We start from the raw sequence: 23,960 nt of genomic DNA, 5'->3' as shown, positions 1-23,960 counted from the left end.
GAGCAGAGCAGCAGAGTCCTGACACCAGTGAGCAGAGCAGCAGAGTCCTGACACTAGTGAGCAGAGCCCTGACACTAGTGAGCAGAGTCCTGACACCAGTGAGCAGAGCAGCAGAGTCCTGACACCAGTGAGCAGAGCAGCAGAGTCCTTCCACCAGTGAGCAGAGCAGCAGAGTCCTGACACTAGTGAGCAGAGCAGCAGAGTCCTGACACCAGTGAGCAGAGCAGCACAGTCCTAACACTAGTGAGCAGAGCAGCAGAGTCCTGACACTAGTGAGCAGAGCAGCACAGTCCTGACACTAGTGAGCAGAGCAGCAGAGTCCTGACACTAGTGAGCAGAGCAGCAGAGTCCTGACACCAGTGAGCAGAGCAGCAGAGTCCTGACACCAGTGAGCAGAGCAGCAGAGTCCTGACACCAGTGAGCAGAGCAGCAGAGTCCTGACACCAGTGAGCAGAGCAGCAGAGTCCTGACACTAGTGAGCAGAGCAGCGCTTCCTGTGATCAGTGTGCACGGATTCTCCCATCCCCCTATGCCGGCATGTGCCGCTGTGTGGCCGCCAGAGGGCGCCGTCGCCCCCTCTCTGCTGGGCTGGGAGGCTCATACGCTGAGCACATCTACCTACAGAACAGAACCTTGAGCCGCTCTTCCTGGGTTCTCAGCAGCAGGGCGGCGGGACAGGTAGCGGTCCTGGGGTTATCTGCGTCTCAGGAGTCGCACACCTCTGGGGTGACTTGCTCTGGTAGAAGTTGGTCGCCCTGGCTACTTGCCCCAGCAGCTGTGTTTGATGTCGGGAGCTCCTGCCGTTATTAATGTGTCAGCCACACACAAGTGACAGTAAGGAGAGACGACGCTAAGTGATAAGGAACGGAGGGCGGTGACCGTGCTACGAGTCCAGAGGTGGAGAGGCGGCGGAGGAGAGGGGGTGAAGGAGAACGGTGGTGGTCCCGGCAGTGGTCCTGGCAGGCTCAGAGCAGTCCTGCGCCCTCGCCCCTTCCGCCGCTGTCGCTTCCCGTGTGTTCGCTGCTGCGCGTCTCCCAGCACCCCGACCCTGCACCACCCGCGGAGGAAACCGGGGGGCGGCGGCGGCATGGCTTCTACCACCTGCACCAGGTTTACCGACGAGTACCAACTCTTCGAGGAGCTCGGGAAGTAAGTGCTGACTCCACCTGTCCGTACCGGGCACCTATGTATAGTGTATAGCTCATCCGTGGTGCAAGACTTCTCTCATCCAGTGTAGCTCACCTATACAATATAGACGAGAGGCACCGACGGTACATTCATCTGTATCTATAGGCAGTGTATCTCATCTGTATCTATAGGCGGTGTACCTCATCTGTATCTATAGGCGGTGTACCTCATCTGTATCTATAGGCGGTGTATCTCATCTGTATAGGCGGTGTATCTCATCTGTATCTATAGGCGGTGTATCTCATCTGTATCTATAGGCGGTGTACCTCATCTGTATCTATAGGCGGTGTACCTCATCTGTATCTATAGGCGGTGTACCTCATCTGTATCTATAGGCGGTGTATCTCATCTGTATCTATAGGCGGTGTACCTCATCTGTATCTATAGGCGGTGTACCTCATCTGTATCTATAGGCGGTGTACCTCATCTGTATCTATAGGCGGTGTACCTCATCTGTATCTATAGGCGGTGTACCTCATCTGTATCTATAGGCGGTGTACCTCATCTGTATCTATAGGCGGTGTATCTCATCTGTATCTATAGGCGGTGTACCTCATCTGTATCTATAGGCGGTGTACCTCATCTGTATCTATAGGCGGTGTATCTCATCTGTATCTATAGGCGGTGTACCTCATCTGTATCTATAGGCGGTGTACCTCATCTGTATCTATAGGCGGTGTACCTCATCTGTATCTATAGGCGGTGTACCTCATCTGTATCTATAGGCGGTGTACCTCATCTGTATCTATAGGCGGTGTATCTCATCTGTATCTATAGGCGGTGTATCTCCTCTGTATCTATAGGCGGTGTATCTCCTCTGTATCTATAGGCGGTGTATCTCCTCTGTATCTATAGGCGGTGTACCTCCTCTGTATCTATAGGCGGTGTACCTCCTCTGTATCTATAGGCGGTGTATCTCCTCTGTATCTATAGGCGGTGTATCTCCTCTGTATCTATAGGCGGTGTATCTCCTCTGTATCTATAGGCGGTGTACCTCCTCTGTATCTATAGGCGGTGTACCTCCTCTGTATCTATAGGCGGTGTATCTCCTCTGTATCTATAGGCGGTGTATCTCCTCTGTATCTATAGGCGGTGTACCTCCTCTGTATCTATAGGCGGTGTATCTCCTCTGTATCTATAGGCGGTGTATCTCCTCTGTATCTATAGGCGGTGTATCTCCACATAATTGCATGTGCAGTACTTGTACACATCTGTAGATCCGCGGTATCCTATCCTCGCCTGTAGTCAGGCTGCAGATGTACAGTGTCGTGTGAATAGTTCTGAGCTTTCCATAGTTGCACACTATATCCTGTCCTATGTCACACGTACATGGAGAGAACATGCCTGCATCTCCCCTGTAGATGACATTTACTCCCCGGTCTACATTTATGCTAATGCTATATACAAAGCTCCTGTGCCATGTATTCATGATGATCCAGCTGATAACAGAGGAGAATAGCTTAACCTGCTGTGTAAGTGCAGTGAATCCCGTGTCACACCCCCTATGAGGGGCTGTCGGTGTATGTACCCTTAGTATAGAGCCTGGATCCATGTACTGAGGAGAGGACCTGCCACTCATGAAGACTGGCTCTAATAAATGGTGAAACCCGGCCAGGATATGGCATTTGTACACTTTTATTTCTGCAGTTTGTCTAGTGGAGAAAGCTTATTAAAGCACAAAGTGTCCTGCTGCTGAGCGACCCCCTGTAAGGCCCCCGAGTGCGGCCCCCATACTGGCCCCTGGTGCTATACAGTCACATGGTGTCAGGAGAGCCCTGTTCACACTGCTGTCACTTCTGCTCCGCCACGATCTCTGATGGATGGCACGTCTAATGGAATCCATTATATTGTTTTCGAATGTCCTCTCAAAAAATAATGGAAACCTGATAAAACTGAACAGAGCCTCATACCGATAGAAATTGAGCAAGGCCCTACTGTTATTCTGCCCCTCTGGCAATCCATGTGCTGCCATATGGTTCCTCCATACGGCACTATACTCACTCGGAGCAATGCTTTTATAGAGAATACCCCTGCATTACAGCATGCAACAAAACATGCTGCATGTCATAACTGAGGGCAGTGGCTATTTTTCACCGATGGGTAAAGAAATTGCAAAGATTCTCCTATACTTTTCAGTGTTAAACACGGATGACGCATGGATGTCGCCGGTCTGCTGTATGTGTTTTTCATGGACCCATAGACTTGTTTTGGTCTTTGTCATTCGTTCTGCTGAAAAAAAAAAAAATCAACATGTCTCCGTGAGTTTTGCATGTACACATGGTCTGAGTAAAAATACAGACATGTACAGCCCTATAGGTTATAATGAGTGTGTGATATCCATCAAAAACACGGATACCGCGTGTACTGGAAACATGACATGTGAAGGCGCCTCGTGCCAAGCATCAAGAGGTGAGCTGCTGGGATCCCCTCTAAGACATCGTGGGGCGTGTCCTTTTTCTAGTGTGCTGCTGCCTGCTTATGATTGGTCAGCATTATATAGGGAGAATAAGTACACGCCTCCAGAGTACACTGCCTGATAACGCCCACCCGGACTTAACAGGTAACTCGTTAGGTGCCAAATACCCTTGAATTGAAAAGTGAATTTTCAAAACATTAATAGATTTTATATATATATATATATATATATATATATATATATATATATATATATATATATATATATATATATATATATATATTCTCTACCCCTCTCTCTCTCATATATATATATATATAATAATATGAGAGAGAGGTGTGTGTATATATATATATTACATCCTGTTATCAGTTCAGCATTAAACATTTGGAGAAAATTAATGTTGAAAGCACACACCTAGTTATAGAGACTAAGGGGAGCGATGGCACTGTTACGTTTTAATGCATCCCATCATTATCAAAAATATTTGGCCCTATCTCTCAGGCATGTAAGGTTTGCTCTGTGCTTAGGCATGCGACTAATAAAGCTGTGCTGTAATATGTTGCTTGTGTTAGTGTATACCAATTTAAGGGAACCTGCCAAGGCGATTTTACTAATCAAGCTAGCTTTATGGCTGTGTAGGTCCTAAAACAACAATACAAATGACACCTGTCTAGTAATAATCCGATATGAAAAGAAAATGCGCGCTGGGCCTTATCTGGGAGAGTGGGTTTAGGTGGATCCTGAATATGCTGACCTCAGGGTGGAAAGAGAGGACATGTAGAAACAGTGGATGGATATACAGTGAGGATTGGTGTTTGGTACTGCACTGTCGTTAGAAGAATAAATGGAGTGATGCTTTGTTCAATCTACGCGTTTCGAAGTTTCCAACGTTTTCATCAGGACAACAGCATGCTGACCAAGTTGGACACTTTGAAACGCGTAGACTGAAAGCGTCATTCCGTACTGCATTTACTGGTTCTGCGCTGCCGTTAGAAGGACCAAACAGCAATGCTCACCGAATAATCCAACATGCTACGACTGAGGATTGAACACAAATGCAGATCTGTCTGAAAGTGCGTTGGATTGATGCCTTTATACATTCCCAGGCTAAGTTGCATGTGGCTTCCAATCTCTAGTTCTCAGCAATGGCATATCAGTTTATTAGAAGGCTGGTATCGTTTTCATGACAACCTGTACAGCCGGAGTGCACGTTAGGGTCCGGATTAAAAGGTACGTGTGAAGAAGCTAAGCTACAAGCTGGGTTGTAATCCAGGCTGTCCAGATCTCTAAGGGTATGTGCCCACCCTCAATGCGTCCTAGGTGCAGCGGGTCCTGACCTACAGGGCCGCGAGTCTCCTCCGCAGGCAAATGCAGCTGCTCGTACCCATGATCAGGGTTCAGTGCGCTGCGGTCTGTTGCTTGTGTTTTACCTACGGAGGACGCATGTGAATCTGCAGCAAACAATTGACATGGAAAGACGCTCCGCAGGTCAGTGTTTGCTGCGGAAAAAACAAGCGCAGTGGGCACGGGATTTCTATAAATCCCATCCACTGTGCTTGTACTTTACAACACAGCGTTTTGGACGCAGCAAACACACGCTACATCCAAAATGCTGCAAAGACTGATTGTGGGCACGCAGCCTTAAGGGGTCCAGAAAGAGCGACTAGAAGGGTTGAGCCAAGACATGCAGATCTTCTGGAGACCCTGTAGGGCCAGGAGAGGAGTAGTGACTGAAAGCTGAGTGGTCATCGGCAATGGGTAGACCCTCATATCCCTATCTGAGTGGTGCAGAGACGGTGCTGCCTTTTATCCTATTCTGAAGCCCGAGTGCCATTCTGGGATGTTCAGAAATTAGTGAAATACATTTTTGTGTAAGTTTCTTGTAACTAGGTCTATACTTGCCTGCGCTGCTTGCATTGCCATCCTTCACGACTTCTTTACAGACATCTTCAGCTTGTCTTACAATATCACACCGCCACATGGGAGCCCTGATGTGCCAACAGCTATGGCTGCAGTATATGTTCACTCCGATCTCCCTATAGTACATATATTACAAGGCTGTGTGAGGTCACCATCATGGGTTTATGCATTCTGTGTTTCCTTAGGGTGATGCATCGTTTATACAGGGACGATTGCATCTAATAAATATATTCTGTATGACGGATGTTCTGCATAAATGACTGTGCTTTGCATATGAATGGCCAGTGACAAGGCATAGGGACACACAAGCCACCATGTTATCTGTTGGTATCAGGGCAGGAAACGGTTCCTGTTATGTGTAGGGTTATCAGCACTGACAGCGTATATGTAATATGACTATCAGCCAACAGATGGATGCGGAGACATCTCATGCTCCCACAATGATGTCTCCTGAGCGGGGAATCCCTCGCCCAAGATATCGGCTACATAGAAAAGTAGGAGCAATGTCTGGCACGGTCATGGCCAGTCTCTTCTGCCGCCACGGCTAGCCTTAGATCATGTGAAAGCGCAGTATTTCCTACACAATCGCCTGTGCTGATTCAGTCACATGGAATGCTAGTCAGTGGAAGGAATTCTCCATTACCTTGTGTCTCAGCCCTGTATTTACAGTCATTTGCGGGACGTTTCCCATTGTTATGGCCTTTGGGAGCTCATTATATTCATGCTTGATTTGTGCAATCAGAAGAAGCATTAATACCTACGGAGAATTCCCCTTGCATAATCTTTGGACACGTGATGTGCTGTGACCTTTCAATGCTGGGACTCTGAATACTCTGGAACGGCATCATTTTTCTGAAACGCTGATTGATTGATTTTTTTTTTTCTTTTTCCATTTACAGAGGACATTAATTCTTGTGCTTTAAGGAACATTTTGGGGTCACAACTCATAGGGCTGGATTTAAAGGGAATCTGTCACCAGGTTTTTGCCACCTAATCTGAAAACAGCATAATGTAGGGGCAGAGGCACTGATTCCATCAGTGTGTCACTTAATCTAAGCAGTTCAGCCTCATTAGAGAACTACTTGACAACATCTGCAAGGAGTTTGTATGTTCTTCCAGTGTTTGCGTGGGTTTCCTCCCGACCCTCCAAAGATATTCAGATAGGGACCTTAGATTGTGACCCAAATGGGGACAGCATTGCTAATTTATGTAAAGCGCTATGGAATTAATATCGCTATATAACTGAATAAATATTATATATTATTATTATTACTTGGCCTGGTGCCAGGTAGTCCAGCATATTCATGAGCTCTGTATAACTGCTAGACCTGCAGAGAAAACATTCATTTTATCAAAATGACCGCAAACAGCTCAGTAAGTGACACATCGCTGGAATCAGGGTCCCTATCTCTACTCTATTAGGCTATGTGCACACGCTGCGTTTTTTTGATGCTGCGTTTTTGGCTGCTAAAAACACACAAAAACGCACCCGCGGCAAAAAAACGCGGCAAAAAACGCGTGCGTTTTTACCACGATTTGGTGCATTTTTGGCTGCGTTTTGCTGCGTTTTTGATCTCTGCATTTTGCTGCGTTTTCCCAATGCATTGTATGGGGGAAAAACGCAGAAAAACGCAGGAAAGAATTGACATGTCCATTTTTTTTTTTTAAGCTCAAAAACGCAGCTTAAAAAAAAAAGTTGTGTGCGGACAGCAAAAATGAAAACTCATAGACTTTGCTGGGGAAGCAAAGTCATGCAGTTTTGAGGCCAAAAACGCACCTGAAAAACGCGCAAAAACGCACTGTGTGTACTTACCCTAATACTGCTCTCAGATGAGGGAGCAATAACCTGGTGACAGATTCCCATTAATAAGGGACGTACACTAGATTTTAGGTAGAAAAAAAAAGTTGGCCGACTTTTCTGGTGCATCAGTACTTCTGTGTTTTTTTTTGTTTTTTTTTTATTATTTTTAGCATGATAGCAGGGAACCAACCACCATTTTGCTATATGAAGTAAAGGCAGTGCCATATTGCATGACAGCAGCAATGGTGGCGTGGCATGATATTTATAGGGGTGGTTCCCTACTCTGCAATAGTGGCCACATCTCTGTAAAACTGATGGGGAAGACTTTTTCAAATAACTTGTTCAGCACTATTGGGGTCCGCTCAATCCCAAGAAGTGACCCCCCCCAGACTCCGTGACCTCTGAAATTCGGTGATGTCACATTGTAACGGGGGCAGGGGGTGCCTCAGGGGGTGTAGTCGTGGTCTCTCGCCCTGTGGGCGACAGGCTGACCCCTGGCCCAGCCGTCACTGTTAAAACAGAGGTGTTGTGGGGCAGAGTGTAGGTGGCAGGGACGCTTCCATGTGAGCCATTTGCTTCTTGGTAACACCTTTTTCTCTCGGCTCACAGGCCTCTTCACCACTCCCAGTAAAGAGCCACAGACAGGCAGTTGATGAACCAAGAAACATTTTATTGAGCACAACTTCCACTCTTTTTTTTACACCCTTCAGCATCAAGTCACTTCGGTTTACAGGTTACACTTCTTGCTGACGGTTTCCTCTTTCCCCGGTAACTTTCCCTCACCTGCAGGGGACATACGTTAACCCCCTAGTAGCTGTACTCTGAACCCTGTTTCACTGTAGGGCAGATCTAGCACACTCTACCAGCTCCGGATAAGTTCTCACCTCTCCACTTCTTTGCCGGGGAACTACTTCACTTGTTTTCTACGGGCGTTCCCATTTACCTTCACTTCTTTGTCAGGGCACTACCCTTCGCCTGCAGGGGCCACTTGTTATCCCCCTGATAGCTGGACTGCACTGTAGTACACCCTACCGGCTTTGGGACTAGTCTTGACTCTTCCACTTCTTCTGCCACTGCACCACTTCCACACTCTGCCCCGTCACCTCAGACTTCTTTCTCCAGTCACATCTCACTGCACACTACTCTGCATTCAGAGACCTCCCTTCCTTCCCCACCTAGGCTGCCCTGCCCCTCCTTCCCTGCCACTGTTACCAGGGGAACCACTGCTCTACACTGGCACCTAGTGGGGAAACAGTTTGACAGGTAACATTTTACCATTAACATTTACAATTTGCCACCATACTACTGTGGCATCTTCAGGGGGGGAAAAAACCGCTCCTTCACTACCAGGGGTCCGACTACCCCTTACATTATCAACTTTTTGTTGACCTGACACCACTGCAGCCAGCCCCAGTCTCCCTGAGTGACAGGTCTGAGGGTGGAATTTCACCGCGCATCACAGTCCAGCATCGCTCCTGCTTGCGGCGCTCTGCCGGAAAGGAGAGTGTGCGCGACATGCTGCACTGTGATGTTGGGTTTGTGATGAGCGGTGAAACGCCGCCCACAGCCAAGTCACTCAGGGAGACTGGGGCCGGGCTTGGAAATGTCAGCTCAACTGGAAGTTGACATGACCGGTTCTCAGAATTGTCTGAACAAGGTATTTTAAAAAAGCCTTCCCTATCAGTTTTACAGGGATGTGGCCACTATTGCAGAGTAGTGAACCACCCTTTTAAATAAAGAAAAGGGAGCATGCCAAACAAGATGCCGGAGGAATATGCACAGAGGACCCGACCCACAAAGGCCTACCCCCAATGCACCCGTCAATCAAAGAGCAGTGCATCTCTGGAACTTTGATTACAGATATTTCAGCAACCAAGCATTCAATTTTCCAACAAAAGGTATGCCTGGATTCAGCATCCTAGTGCCTGTATGGCTCTGACGTTACTTCATATTGTAAAATGCTGGTGGTTGGTTCCATTTACACCCTCTCAGGATGACGGCTTTGTGTGTACTGGAGGCCCCCTGTTCTATCTGTATTCCGTAGTTGTGTGCTGTCAATGTGAGCTTCCAGCTCATCTCTACTGACAGAGGTGGTAGTGATCGCCCCTGTGAGATGACAGCGCTGTGTGCTTCTCTGCTACCAGATTAAACATGAAGCAGTTAGAAATAGCTTGCTCACATGATGCTTCTGAGTCCTAGCAATTGTACTTAAATGCCATGTTCCTACGTAGTACAAATGGTGCACTTTATGGTGCGGAAAATCTATGTTTAACTGCCCAAGCAAAGTGGATGTTGTGACGACATGGACTGTCAGTGCTTAGCATGGGTTAAATTTCTTAAAATTCAGGCAGAAATGAAGATAGTTTGTTTATAGACGGGGAAAAGCTCCTCATTGTTTCTACAAAACTCTTAGGGGTGCTTCACACACAGCGAGCTCACTGCCGAGATCGCTGCTGAGTCACGCTTTTTGTGACGCAGCAGTGACCTCATTAGCGATCTCGCTGTGTGTGACACTGAGCAGCGATCTGGCCCCTGCTGCGAGATCGCTGCTCGTTACACACAGCCCTGGTTCGTTTTCTTCAAAGCCGCTCTCCTGCTGTGACACACAGATCGCTGTGTGTGACAGCGAGGAGAGCGACGAAATGAAGCGAGCAGGGAGCAGGAGCCGGCATCTGACAGCTGAGGTAAGCTTGTAACCAAGATAAACATCGGGTAACCAAGGTGGTTACCCGATATTTACCTTAGTTACCAGCCTCTGCAGCTCTCACGCTGCCTGTGCTGCCGGCTCCGGCTCTCTGCACATGTAGCTGCTGTACACATCGGGTTAATTAACCCGATGTGTACAGCAGCTAGGAGAGCAAGGAGCCAGCGCTCAGTGTGCGCGGCTCCCTGCTCCCTGCTCACACTGGTAACTAATGTAAACATCGGGTAACCATACCCGATGTTTACCTTAGTTACCAGTCTCCGCAGCTTCCAGACGGCGGCTCCGTGCAAGCGCAGCGTCGCTTGCACGTCGCTGCTGGCTGGGGGCTGTTCACTGGTCGCTGGTGAGATCTGCCTGTTTGACAGCTCACCAGCGACCATGTAGCGATGCAGCAGCGATCCTGACCAGGTCAGATCGCTGGTCGGATCGCTGCTGCATCGCTAAGTGTGAAGGTACCCTTAGGAGTATAGTGTTACAATTTTTGTTGACTCATGTAATTGCCTTGGCCAGTGAAGGTCAGATACCCAGACAAATCAATTTTGCGAACCTCCCATTGTATTGCGATGTAACTTAAGGTACCGTCACACTAAGCAACGCTCCAGCGATCCCACCAGCAACCTGACCTGGCAGGGATAGCTGGAGCGTCGCTACACGGGTTGCTGGTGAGCTGTCAAACAGGCAGATCTCACCAGTGACCAGCCCGCAGCCAGCAGCGATGCACGGAAGCGATGCTGCGCCTGGTAACTAAGGTAAATATCGGATAACCAACCCGATATTTACCTTGGTTACCAGCGCACACCGCTTAGCGCTGGCTCCCTGCACTCCTAGCTAGAGTACACATCGGGTTAATTACCTGATGTGTAGTCTGGCTATGTGTGCAGAAAGCAGGAGCCGGCACTGACGGCGTGAGAGCGGCGGGCGCTGGTAACGAAGGTAAATATCGGGTAACCAAGGTAAGGGCTTATTGGTTACCCGATATTTACATTGGTTATCAGCGTCCGCAGAAGCCGGCTCCCTGCTGCCTGCACATTCAGTTGTTGCTGTCTCGCTGTCACACACAGCGATCTGTGCTTCACAGCGGGAGAGCAACAACTAAAAAATGGTCCAGGACATTCAGCAACAACCAACGACCTCACAGCAGGGGCCAGGTTGTTGCTGGATGTCACACACAGCAACATCGCTAGCAACATCGCTGCTACGTCACAAAAGTCGTGCCTCTGCAGCGATGTTGCTTAGTGAGACGTGGCCTTTAGGTGCCTCTCCCTCGTCTCTGCTAGAGATCATTACTACTAGGGATATTTTGTATATGGCTTGAAATCCAGCTAATAAGAGCCCAGTCTTATCCACCAATCGTGAAGACCCCAATCATCTGAATGGAGAGCTCAGGGGAATAAGAAGGACTGTCCATTGCCCGGGTAGACTCTTGCTACATGATACCAATCTAGGTCCTGTGGATCCGATTGGCAAGCCATAACCGAACCTGGATTATAACACTACATGGGGTTCAGCATTGAATGCAAGGATTCGGCTGAGCTATCAAGGGCTGCGAAAGGATGGAATGCAGCTTTGGACAATCCAGTCACCTGACTACAGGTTTTGCGGACCTCGGCCAACTTCCTAAATCTGGCGTTATTCCATTCTCGGTGGGTGCCCGCCGAAAGCGGGGTGCTGCTGGTTTGAGGTAAGTAGCCCTGCAAGCTCTGAGGCACGGACATTGTAATCCCTGGTGAGCCAGCAGAAGGGTGAGACTCTGTTGCCGGTTACATTCTGTGGTTTTGGTGGTTATGTGCTATGTGCCGTTAATTGTTTGGGGATCCAATACAGTATTAATATTGTGATTCCCTCACCCTGTGTTGTCTGAGTAGTGTTCCACCCACGGTTAAGGAGGTCGGGCGTTCAGTTGGGATGAGCCCTGGGCAATGCTGTCTTTCTAATGGCGGCCGGGCCAGCGGACGAGAGCACCCACTGACCCCCGTGTCTCCACAGATGTGTTTCCATAAAAACTCCTGCCCACTGTGTGCTTAACCCCTTCACGACATATGACATAAACTTACATCAAATGTTGTGTTTTTGCCTTTGGTGTGGGCTCACATACCGAGCCTGCATCTTTCCCGGCAGATGATAGCTGAATTCATTGCCGTTAACTGCTCAACCCATGGCTGTCAACCTGTCAAATGCGACTGTCAATCTAACAGCAGCATTTAACATACACCCTCAGAGGGCGCATCATGTCGCAAGCCCATAAGATGATTGCGGGATGCCGATGGGTTGCCATGACAGCCAAGGGTCTGCTGAAGACCCCATGCCTGTCCTTATGATACTCCTGTGAAAGGCAGCATTTAACTGGTATTCAAAGGAGATTGTGATTTTCACTATACATAGCAGTGCTGATGCACGGTTATGTATACCACATGCTATCAGACTATTGCATCTTCAAGATCCTTTAGGTGAGTATTAAACACAATAAAAAAAGAAAAATGTATTTAAAAATATGAAAAAATAAAAACAAATTTGCCCCATTAAGAATAAAACAATAAAAACAAACAAATATAGATTTGGTATCACTGTGTTGGTACAAGTATAATCTATCGAAGGAAGTATAAAATAATGTATTCGATTCAGTAAACAGTGTAACCAGAAAAAAAACAAACCATAATGCAGGGACGTCTCACAGTACCATTCATAAAGTGTAGGGCAGTTCTGTATTGAGTAGACACACCTGCCATACTGTAACACCACCACCATAGGCTTGTCTGGTGACAACAGTGGCTCATGCATAGTGCTCTCCTTGACGTCTCCACATCGTTGGTGACCACCATGTCTGCTCAGCATGAATGAACTTTCATTAGTGAACAGCACTAAGGCCCAGTGGTCCCTCATCCAGATTAGATGACGCCTGTGCCTGGTGGGGTGGTCAGGTATCCTTGCTGGTCGTCTAGCATGTAGTAAACTGTTTTGAATGATCTGACATGACACTTGGGTGCCTCTCACCTTCATAAATTTGTCTAGAGTTGTGTACCATTCATCATCCAGTTCCGAGGGGCATTGTTCACAATGAAGTGGTCATCCGTGTGGGATGTGGCCAAAGGACCTCCACTTGTATGCCTTTCTGTGACTTTTAGGCTATGTGCCCACGCTAGAATGTCCCTGCAGATTTTTTTGCCTGAAAATCCGCGACTTTCGCGGAAAATCCGCACCCGCGGATTTGTTGCGGATTTGCCGCGGATTTACCGCGGATTTTGATGCGGATTTTTTTTTTTTTTTTTTCCCCATTCAAAGCCAAAAATCCGCACCAAATCTGCACCAAACAATTGACATGCTGCAGATTTTTCCGGATCAAAATCCGCGGCAAATCCGCCGCGGAAAAATCCGCAGCATGGGCACAGCATTTCCAAAATGCCATTGAAATGGCTTGGAAGTGCTGCTGCTGCAGGTTTTCGGCAAATCCGCGGCAAAATCCGCGGTAAATCCGCGGTAAATCCTGTAGCGTGGGCACATAGCCTTAGTCTCTCTGCATCTCTGTTGCAACCTGCTGACGACACTCTGGGACACTAAGCTCAGTGGCCACTTTCCATCTGAGAACATCCTGTTAGGAGCCTCGCAATGACAAGATACTGCTAATCAATTGTTAGGTGTCGTCTTGGTCTCATGATGTCAAAATATGAAGAGCATAATGAGGACTGTTTAAAAACCAATTCTAATTAAACCCCGAAATTTATTGTGCGATTCATGGATCAAACACTTCGTTTGCAGAGAACAGCAAATTGTACAAAAACTCCTAAAACATTGAACAGTTGGACACGTGCATTGAAAAGTATAGAGAAGATCAGAGTAGATTCACCTGAATAGGTTAGCGGGCATTTTCACCTTGGCAGTGGTGTATATTTGCCCTGGAAAATGAATCCGCTACATCTGTAAATTTGCTTTTAAATAAACCCTTTCACTAGGTCTAAAGAGGACAGTGTTTGCGCCTATTTTATAAAAGCCATTATGGTTTGGGTTTTTTCCCCTCTTTTTAACATTTATGTTCTGTTATTCATATAGTTTTTCAACAGAAACCGCACATATGGTGCACATGTCACGAGGTGCTACTAGAAACTATAACAGGTTAGAACTAGCTGGAAGAAATTGCCCACAATGCTGTGTAAAGGAAGCCTTTTGTACACTTTGAAGACTTTGGACACCTTTTGATGTGGAAAAAAATGTGTTTTACATGTTGGTGATTACTAGAGATGAGCGAACCCCAGGTTAGGTGGTGTTACTTTTATGAAAAAACTGAGTTCGGGTGCTTTATGTATGAACTTCACATGCATGAGCAAAGTGCTTGAACAACGCATTCTGGGGTGTAACAGCAGCATGATCAGCTGTATTGTGCACCCCCCTCCCCCCGGAAAAACACCACCCATCCTCCTCCTCAAGTGATCTGTTCATGGCTGGCTGCATGTGTAAATTAAAGTTCGGCTGACCCCACAAACCGAGCTTCAACAGGTCCGCTCATCGCTAGTTGTTACTTTTTAGTTAATAAAAATTTCACTAAAGGGAATCGGACAGCAGGTTTTTTTTCTAGTATGATGTAAGGGTAAAGATCCTGATTGCAGTGATATGTCACTTACTAGACTGCTTGTTGCTTTTATAATACGTATACGTGTATTTATCAGCAGATATTCACTGGAGGACTAGTTGTCTTGTGCTATATAGTCCTCCTGCTCTGTGTATCCCTGCCCCACTACTGATTGGCAGCTTTCTGCCAATGTACAATGTACACAGGAAGCTTCCAGTCAATGGTATGGGTGGGGTTATACAGAGCTCAGCATTCAGAGAACTGCTAGATCTTCAGAAGAGAAAACGGTGATTTTATGGAAATGACAGTATGCAGACCAGTGCATGGCACATTGCTGGAATCAGTGTTTCTGTCCCTATATCATATTGCTCTCAGATTAGATAGCAAATACCTGGTGACATATTAATTTTAAGTTTGTGTACAATCTTCATTCTTTTAATTTGCAGACATCCTTATGCAGTTTGCGGCTTTATCCTAGTTTCAGATTTCTCTCTTGTGGGACTGTCCCTCCCAGTGATACAGGCTGGGTGTCAGGTCTGTGTGTGTGTGCTGTATACTACCGTCTAGTACACATCTGTACACCTTCTATCCTGCACATATTTCTTTTTCACATACATTCCTCTTTTTCTATAGCCTTGTTTCTCTTCTCTCCCTTCCTGGAGACTGTAGGTACTTTCTCCCCTATCCACATTGTAGATCTCTGTACATAACTCCTTCCTTCTCCCAGCTACTATCTTTATCAGTGACAGAAGGGGGGGAAATGCTTACAGCACCATCAGAACTATTATCAGGAGCTCTGATGGATTTTCGATCACCTAAATAAAAAGTACTTCCAGACATTCTTCAACAGCAAAATTAGTCAATATGTTTAATAATGATAATTTAGAAAGCTGCTGAACTTTGCATTTAGAAGCAAATACAAAAACAGAATCACCAAAGATGCTTTCAACTGCACCAGAAAGACTTCATTCTGTTTTGTAAGATTGGAATTTAAAGGGAACTTGTCAGGTGCAATATGCATCTAGATCCACGAGCAGTTCTGGGTGCATATTGCTAATCCCTGCCTAACCGTCCCTGTATACATTAGCATAGATAAAGATATCTTTATTTCTACAGATCCTTTACTGTATGCTAATGAGCGAGGGGACTAGTCCCCTGGGCGTTAGTTCCTGCGCTCATTCTGCCCTCTTTGCATGTTAGCACACTCACGGGGGTGTACTAACATTCTAGTCAATGCAGCATCACCAGCGGTGCGGCGTGTACCTGTGTCAGGGAACGCTGATCTGAATGCTGGGTGCAGTATGAAGCCGGGTGTACGTGTCCCAGCTTCAGAGGGGTCTAGTGGGCATGACCAGAGGTGCCAGGACTTCTGATCAGCGTACACAGGTACGCACGTCACTCCTGGTGATGCTGGGCATTGAATAGCATGTTAGTACACCCACAGGGGTGTACAAAGAAGGCAGAAGGAGCGCAGGAACTAAAGGTACCGTCACTCTTAGCGACACTCTAGCGATCCCACCAGCGATCTGACCTGGCAGGGATCGCTGGAGTGTCATTACATGGTCACTCGTGAGCTGTTAATCAGGCAGATCTCCACAGCCATCAGAGATCAGCCACCAGTGACCTGTGTAACGACGCTGTGCTTTGTAACCATAGTACACATCGGGTTACTAAGCAAAGCGCTTTGCTTATAGTTACCCGATGTGTACCTTGGTTACGTGTGCAGGGAGCCGGCTTCTTTTTTTTTTTTCTTTAAATCAGGTTCATTTTTATTTAACAGCAAAATTATACAACACATAAATTCCCCCCCAAAAAAAAATATCACAGAAAGGGGAAAAACCTTTAGTCAGTAAGAAAAACCACACAAATAACATAATAAACAATGCACCCGTAGTCCACGTCTCATTTCAATATGGTTCACAAAGTGCATATTATTTCCCAATGTATTCTCCATACTATAGCTTACCCAGCATCTTTATAACATTATACATACACATTATATATATAGATAGATATATATATATATATATATATATATATATATATATATATATATATATATATATATATATATATATATATATATATATATATATATATATCTATCTATCAGCTTCTAGGAGCTGGCTCCCTGTGTGTGTATATATGTGTATATTATATATATATATTCATACATACACATACACATACACATACACATACACATACACATACACATACACATACACATACACATACACATACACACACACACACACACACACACACACACACACAGGGAGCCAGCTTCTAGAAGCTGCGGACGCTGGTAACCAAGGTAAATATCGGGTCGGGTAACCAAGCAAAGCACTTTGCTTGGTTACCTGATGTGTACCTTGGTTACCAGCGTCCGCAGAAGCCGGCTCACTGCACATTCAGATCGTTTCTCTTTCGCTGTCACACCCAGCGATCTGTGCTTCACAGCGGGAGAGCAACAACCAAAAAATGGTCCAGGACATTCAGCAACAACCAGCGACCTCACAGCAGGGGCCAGATTGTTGCTGGATGTCACACACAGCGAGATCAATAGCAACATCGCTGTTACGTCACAAAAACCGTGACTCAGCAGCGATGTCGCTTAGTGAGACGTGGCCTTAATGCCCTTGCGACTAGTCTCTGCGCTCATTACCATATTATTAAGGATCTGTAGAAATGCTTGTGGTCCTGGGTGCATATTGCACCTGACAGGTTCCCTTTAACAGATGGTGGTTGGCATAATAATAATAATAATACTAGTCAATGAGAGACTGGTACAGGAATTCACATAACATTCATTTTTAGGGAAGCAACCGTTCTGATATATAGCCCAGCCTGTGAAGGAGTACATAATGTCTAACACCCCGGGTTTTCGCAGGGACAGATAATGTACAGTATGTGTGCTCCACTTTACTTACCTGTAAGCAATTTCAATAATTCTTCATTCACATTGGAAAAGACCCCCTGCTCTCGGCTTCCACTCCTAAATTGTCAGTCATGCTGACCACCAAGCCCTAAAAACAGGGCAGCCTCATATGACACCCATTAACAACAATGGTCCGTGTGTGTTAATTCTGGCAAGACCCCATCAATTCCGTTAGTCAGATTTTCCTGGGGTGAGGCTGACCTTGGGGCTTCAGTCTTCGGACATGCCCTGTCTGACAGTGTCGGCACTATTTTCCTTTGTAGCACTGGAACTCTTCTCCGTACGCCACATTCTGTCCAAAGAAATAAAGTTTAATAATGGACTGAATTATCATATGATATTTTTGGGGGTAATTTTGCTCTGCTAATAAAATGCATTCATGTTGCTTTGTTATTAGATTTCTGGCTCATTGTTGCTTATTGATAAACCATATTTTTTTGATAAAAAGTGCTTATCTGTAGAAAGTGCAGAATTTGAGTTCTATTTTCACTTACATTTTTTCCTTATCTTATGTAGGTTATTAATCTTTTCTTCTCTTTGGAAAGCTGGACGGTGTCTCTATTGATATATGTGCCCGAGGCATTAGTTTAGCCCTGATATTTAATGTTTTCTTCATGAAAATATGAGCCTACAAAGATGCCTCGTCCTAGATAAGTGGCTGTATCAGTTCTATGCACAGATGCTGTGCTGTTGTAGGTCACTAGGGCATGGTAGCTTGGGTTTTAAAATCCTAGGCATATGGTTTTTGTACAATAGTTCTATCTAACCACATCCACGCCACCTGTGTTACTATTGATGTAATACATCCTGTACTAAATCGTATTAGATTAATCTAAAAGGTGAGCAGTAGAATAATGTACTCAGTAGGAGCCCTTTCATTTTGGCAAGTTACCCAGGCATTTGCAGATTTGAACAGAATAGTCAGCACTCCAACATTGTGTGAGAGTGAACCTTTTTATAGAGGACATACACAAACTATTATATTTATCATAACATGGAGAATTTACAGTAAGAGAACGAACACACCCAAGAACTGAGACGTCATGCAATACAGTGTAGAGGAACTACACAAATATCAACAGGATGTAACAGTTAACAGCGCCATCTGCTGTCCACTGAACACATACCCTCAAGCATAAGCCTGCAGCTGTTGGATACTCCAACACAAGCTCAAATCGACTTCCTATAAGGCTGGGGCCACACGGGGCACTACTGCGATGCTCACATGACACTCAGCTCACGCTGGCAGCACAGCAGGAGCCGAGTGTCATGCTAGTATCCCTGCGTCTGCGGTCCAACTGTGCGAGCGGACCTCAGCTGCAGGGGGCGGGCCGGCTCTCAGGAGGGGCGGGCCAGCACTGCGGAGGAGCGGCAAGGAGGAGAGGACGGTGGGATTTCTCTCCCTCTCTCCTCCGAAGCCGGCTATTGCGATTCTCGCTCTGCACGCACGGTACACTCCGTGTGCAGTGCGATCTGTCTCTCACCCCATTCACTTGAATGGGTGCGAGAGAAAAAAGTCTCGCATTACATGCTGCGATTGTTTTCTCGGTCCGATTAGGGCTGAGAAAATAATCACTCATGTGCGCTGACACACAGGCTAATATTGGTCCGAGTGGAATGTGATGTTTTATCGCACTCCACTCGCACCGATTTTCTTGCCATGTGGCTTAGGCCTAACAGTTGTGAATGCTTTATGGGAGTGAACAATTTTTACATTATCTGCAGCACCTGCAGTGTTTTCATGAGGGGATGAGCTACTGAAAAAAACCCCAATAAAATATCAAACTTTATTAACCAAATTTTTAATGTGCAACTAAAACCAGGTTGCGTCACATATAAATCAGGGAAGGGGCCCAGCGCAACAATTCCCTGAAATCTCCCTTCCTGACCGCGGAGGTTGGCAGCCTAAATACAGCGCAATGGCACCCCCGCTCAACAATGACCAGCCCTTCATTAGCCATTAGTCATTAGCCACCGTATTATCAGCGCGCGCCCTGAGTTTGTGGAACAGCATGGTCCCTGGCTGGTATACAAATTATCTTGGTTGAGGATGGCTTTTGAATGACAAAGCCCTATTCTTGTCATATGGTGTGGTCTGATTGAGGACAGCCCATGATGAACCTCCAACTAACTTCTCTTGGGAGAGAAACTTGTCGGGAAATGAGCTGCTGAGTGTAGCTAAGTACTGGGGGCCTTGTTTTTTATCATCAATTGTGATGAATATTATTGCACACATATAAATAATTTTCTTGTCTTGCTGTTCTGACCCTGACATTTGCTATTTAACCTGAGAGGATTTCTGCCCAAAACGGTCATCCTGATCAGTAGTATTGTTTATAAAGAATTATCTATAACCAGTCATTGGATATTTGGACTGTTATGGGGGTGGGAAATCCATCTAAGATGATATAAACTGGTCTGAATGAACGTGGCACATCCACTGTGAATTTTATAAGCCCCTCATTTAGATCAGCAGCACCTTAAAGGGAACCTGTCACCACTTTTTTGGCCTATAAGCTGCGGCCACCACCACCGGGCTCTTATATACAGCATTCTAACATGCTGTATATAAGAGCCCAGGCCGGGGGTATAACATAAAAAACACTTTATAATACTTGCCTAACGTTCGCGCGGTGGGCCTTATGGGCGTCTCCGGTGCCGGCACCTCCTTTTTCGTCCATCTTCGTCCTCTTTCTGAAGCCTGTGTGCATGACGCGGCTGCGTCATACACACTCGCCGATCCTGCGCAAGCGCTTTGCAGTACTTTGATCTGCCCTGCTCAGAGCAGATCAAAGTGCACCTGCATGCCGGCGAGTGTGGATGACGTCGGACCCGTCATGCACCGCAGCTAAAGGAGCACAAAGACTGACAAAAGAGGTGGCGCCGGCACAGGACAATGGAGACGCCCATATGGCCCACCGCGCGACCGTTAGGTAAGTATTATAAAGTGTTTTTTACGTTATACCCCCGGCCTTGGCTCTTATATACAGCATTCTAACATGCTGTATATAAGAGCCCGGTGATGGTGGCCGCAGCTTATAGGCCAAAAAAGTGGTGACATGTTCCTTTTAATATTTAGTATAGGGTCAGAAGGGATAGTCATTGTTGAGCGGGGGTGCCATTGCGCTGTATTTAGGGTGCCAACCTCCGTGGTCAGGACGGGAGATTTCAGGGAATTGTTGCCGTGGGCCCCTTCCCTGATTTATATATGAAGCAACCTGGTTTTACTTGCACATTAAAAAATTAGTTAATAAAGTTCGATGGTTTTTTTTGTTTTTTTTTCGGTTTTGGCTTGCAATTACCCCTTCTATGAATTTTTGTTAGGTGTTTGGGATGAGCTACTGGCAATCAACAATTTTGATACATAAAAGATACAATCACCCAAAAACAAGTTTTTGTGGGGTTTTTTTTATTTGGATGAACGCTGTTCATGTTGTTCACAGGCATTTCTATGAACGTTTGTTCCATATAAAAGACCTTTTAATCTGATACCAAATAGATCTATACAGCACCATGACCTAATAAAAGTAATCTAAAGGGTATTGGTGGACTTACTAGATCATATAACCCATGATTTACAAAAAGATACATTTTTAAAACTATATGTTCCTTTCAGTTAATTGGCCAAGAGAGGACATTCTATACATTTTCCTGCTAACACCTGACATGGACATAGTGTTCTTCTGTGAAGTTCAGGAAAACTGGGTGATCATTATAGGTCTCATGATTTTGCCCAAATTTGCCTGATTTTTTTTTTTTTTATTGCAAATCAGTTATGAAATAATTGATCATAAGTAACAGTGCAACCAGAAAACGCTGATTGAGGATCCTGTTTCACAGCCTAAATAAGAAGGGTGAGAGAGGCCATGTTACTTGTACCAGAAACTAAATAAAACTAAGTATGGACTGTATAGAAGAGGGCAACTCAAAGACCTGTATCGACCCTTGTTTTTTAGGGGGAATAATTACTAGAGATGGGCAGCCATAGTGTGAGCTCATGTCAGGTGTGACCACGTGGGCTTCCCCATAATGCCTTGCACTATCTTATCTAGTATATCACAGCTAATCAGGAGACCACTATGAAAGATGAAGGCCTACCTACAGTTTAAAGATTTTACAAGCTACGATTAGGAGATCAGAGAGCAAAATAGTACAAATAGGGATAGAAATGTCTGAATTTGAGCATGTTGTACTACTGTGCCGCTCCTGCAGCGGATCGAACCGCTCGGGTCTGGGGGTGGTGATCGTTCGTGGCTCGAGGGTCTCCGGACCCGGGGACTTGGGGGCCACACTCAATGAGAAGGGAGTATTTACAGGGTATTTGGTATAGTTCGTGACGCCACCCATGGTGTGCAGTAATTGGGAGTACCGCCTCTGCCGTTGGGAGTACCCAGGGTGATGGAGTGGGGCAGCTAAGTAACGTTGCCCTCCACGGTTAGGGGTAGGCCCCGGGTCTCTGGTTGATGATGCGGGGACTCACTCAGCAATGAAGCAGACGCTGACAACAGGGTAAACCAGGTCTCTGAACACCGTTGCCTCTCGAGGGGAGCTCGTCCGGGTCCCGTCCCCTACAGTACTGCTGGTGGTCCGTAACCTGCCTCCTTGCACTAAGTTTTAGATTATCTGTTGTGGCCCGGTAGCTTGGAGCTTTCCGGGCTCCGCTCTCCACTCCCCACTGTGGCTAAATGGAGGAGCCTGCTCTCAGGAGCTCACGCTTGGGATTTCAGTGGGCTGCTTGCTAGGAAAGCTCTATCCCCCTCGTTACGCTAGTGCCCCCGATCTCTGAGCTGGTGGGAACAGTCCATAAAGGCCCTGTCCTCCGTAGGTTAATTGCCGGGTCGCCTGAAGCTTCTCCCCGACCTAGGGTCCGTGTACCCTGTTGTGCCTAGGGTCCGTGTACCCTGTTGTGCCTAGGGTCCGTGTACCCTGTTGTGCCTAGGGTCCGTGTACCCTGTTGTGCCTAGGGTCCGTGTACCCTGTTGTGCCTAGGGTCCGTGTACCCTGTTGTGCCTAGGGTCCGTGTACCCTGTTGTGCCTAGGGTCCGTGTACCCTGTTGTGCCTAGGGTCCGTGTACCCTGTTGTGCCTAGGGTCCGTGTACCCTGTTGTGCCTAGGGTCCGTGTACCCTGTTGTGCCTAGGGTCCGTGTACCCTGTTGTGCCTAGGGTCCGTGTACCCTGTTGTGCCTAGGGTCCGTGTACCCTGTTGTGCCTAGGGTCCGTGTACCCTGTTGTGCCTAGGGTCCGTGTACCCTGTTGTGCCTTGGGTCCCAGACCGGTGATGAGACCAGGCTGCTGACCATCCTCCTTAACGGGTCACAGGCACTTAGCCTCACTCCCCTGCGACCGGGGATCTGACTCCTCTAGGTCCAGACCACCGTCTGCGACCTAGTTTACTTCTCCCCTGGGAGCTCCAACTCCCAGCTTCCTCCGAGGTCCTCACAGCTCGAGGGCTACCACTCAACTAACTTGATAACTTCCACCTCCCTGTCTGACCCCCTAGGTGGGCGGCCCTATTTCTGCTTAAGCAGCCCACTGGTGTGCCTGACAGGTGTGGTGCAACATGTATTTAGGACTTGTAAATGCTGGTGGAGGCAGTACTGTAGGATAGAGATCCAGAACCATGGGGGGTTGAGTACTGCACGGGGAGGGCAGTTTGTGCAGTACCCTGTGACGACCTGAATAGTCCAGGGGCGTCACACTACTACAGTGCTGAACCACATTGAAAATGAGAGTGGTTGTCTGTGAATAATTATACAAAGGCTCAAGTGATGGGGAAGTGCTGTACCTGCATAGTCAGTGTGACTGTGAAGTGATGGATCTGTGATATACTGCAGTTGCAACTTTAATAAAATATTTTTTTATTTTTCATGCAGTACAAAGGAGGAGGGCAGTTTAATGCACAAAGGTGTTAGAGTCCAAAAGCTTTCAATGCAGATGTCGTAGACCTCAGAGTTAAGGCTGCGATAGATCGTCGGGGGTCACGTTTTTTGTGACGCACATCCGGCATCGCTGGCGATGCCGGCCTGTGTGACACCTAGCGACGCAGTATCGCTCACAAATCGTGAGTCGTGTACTGGTCGCTAGGTTCCATAATATCATTTAATTTAGTTGTTCATCGTTTCCGTGGTAGCACACGCCACTCCATGTGACACCCCGGGAACGATGAACAGCAGCTCACCTGCATCACGCGGCCGCCGCCGGCTATGTGAAGGAAGGAGGTGGGCGGGATGTTTACGTCCCGCTCATCTCCGCCCCTCCGCTTCCATTGGCCGGTGGCCGTGTGACGTCGCTGTGACGCCGAACGTCCCTCCCACTCCAGGAAGTGGACGTTCGCCGCCCACAGCGCGGTCGCATGAGAGGTAAGTACGTGTGACAGGGGTTACTGACTTTGTGCGACACGGGCAGCGATTTGCGGGTACGATCGA

At 46.9% G+C, this 23,960-nt stretch overlaps 1 protein-coding gene across 13 annotated transcripts in view; it reads left to right on the top strand.

The window, feature by feature from the left end:
* Window positions 1-587: 587 nt before the first annotated feature.
* CAMK2D (calcium/calmodulin dependent protein kinase II delta) overlaps window positions 588-23,960 on the top strand; it is a 288,538-nt gene continuing 265,165 nt past the window's right edge. For 8 of the 13 annotated variants that reach the window (XM_075349962.1, XM_075349947.1, XM_075349930.1 and 5 more), the window contains exon 1: window positions 590-1,149. In XM_075349962.1, coding sequence (XP_075206077.1) covers window positions 1,088-1,149 — 62 coding nt within the window. In that variant the 5' untranslated portion in view covers window positions 590-1,087. Of the gene's footprint in view, window positions 1,150-23,960 lie in introns of all 13 variants that reach the window. The other 5 variants (XM_075349996.1, XM_075350006.1, XM_075349989.1 and 2 more) reach the window with 2 other exon arrangements.

Source organism: Anomaloglossus baeobatrachus, chromosome 1 (genome assembly GCF_048569485.1).
Source record: "Anomaloglossus baeobatrachus isolate aAnoBae1 chromosome 1, aAnoBae1.hap1, whole genome shotgun sequence".
Taxonomy (NCBI): Eukaryota; Metazoa; Chordata; class Amphibia; order Anura; family Aromobatidae; genus Anomaloglossus; species Anomaloglossus baeobatrachus.
This window is presented reverse-complemented; position numbering and strand designations above follow the sequence as displayed.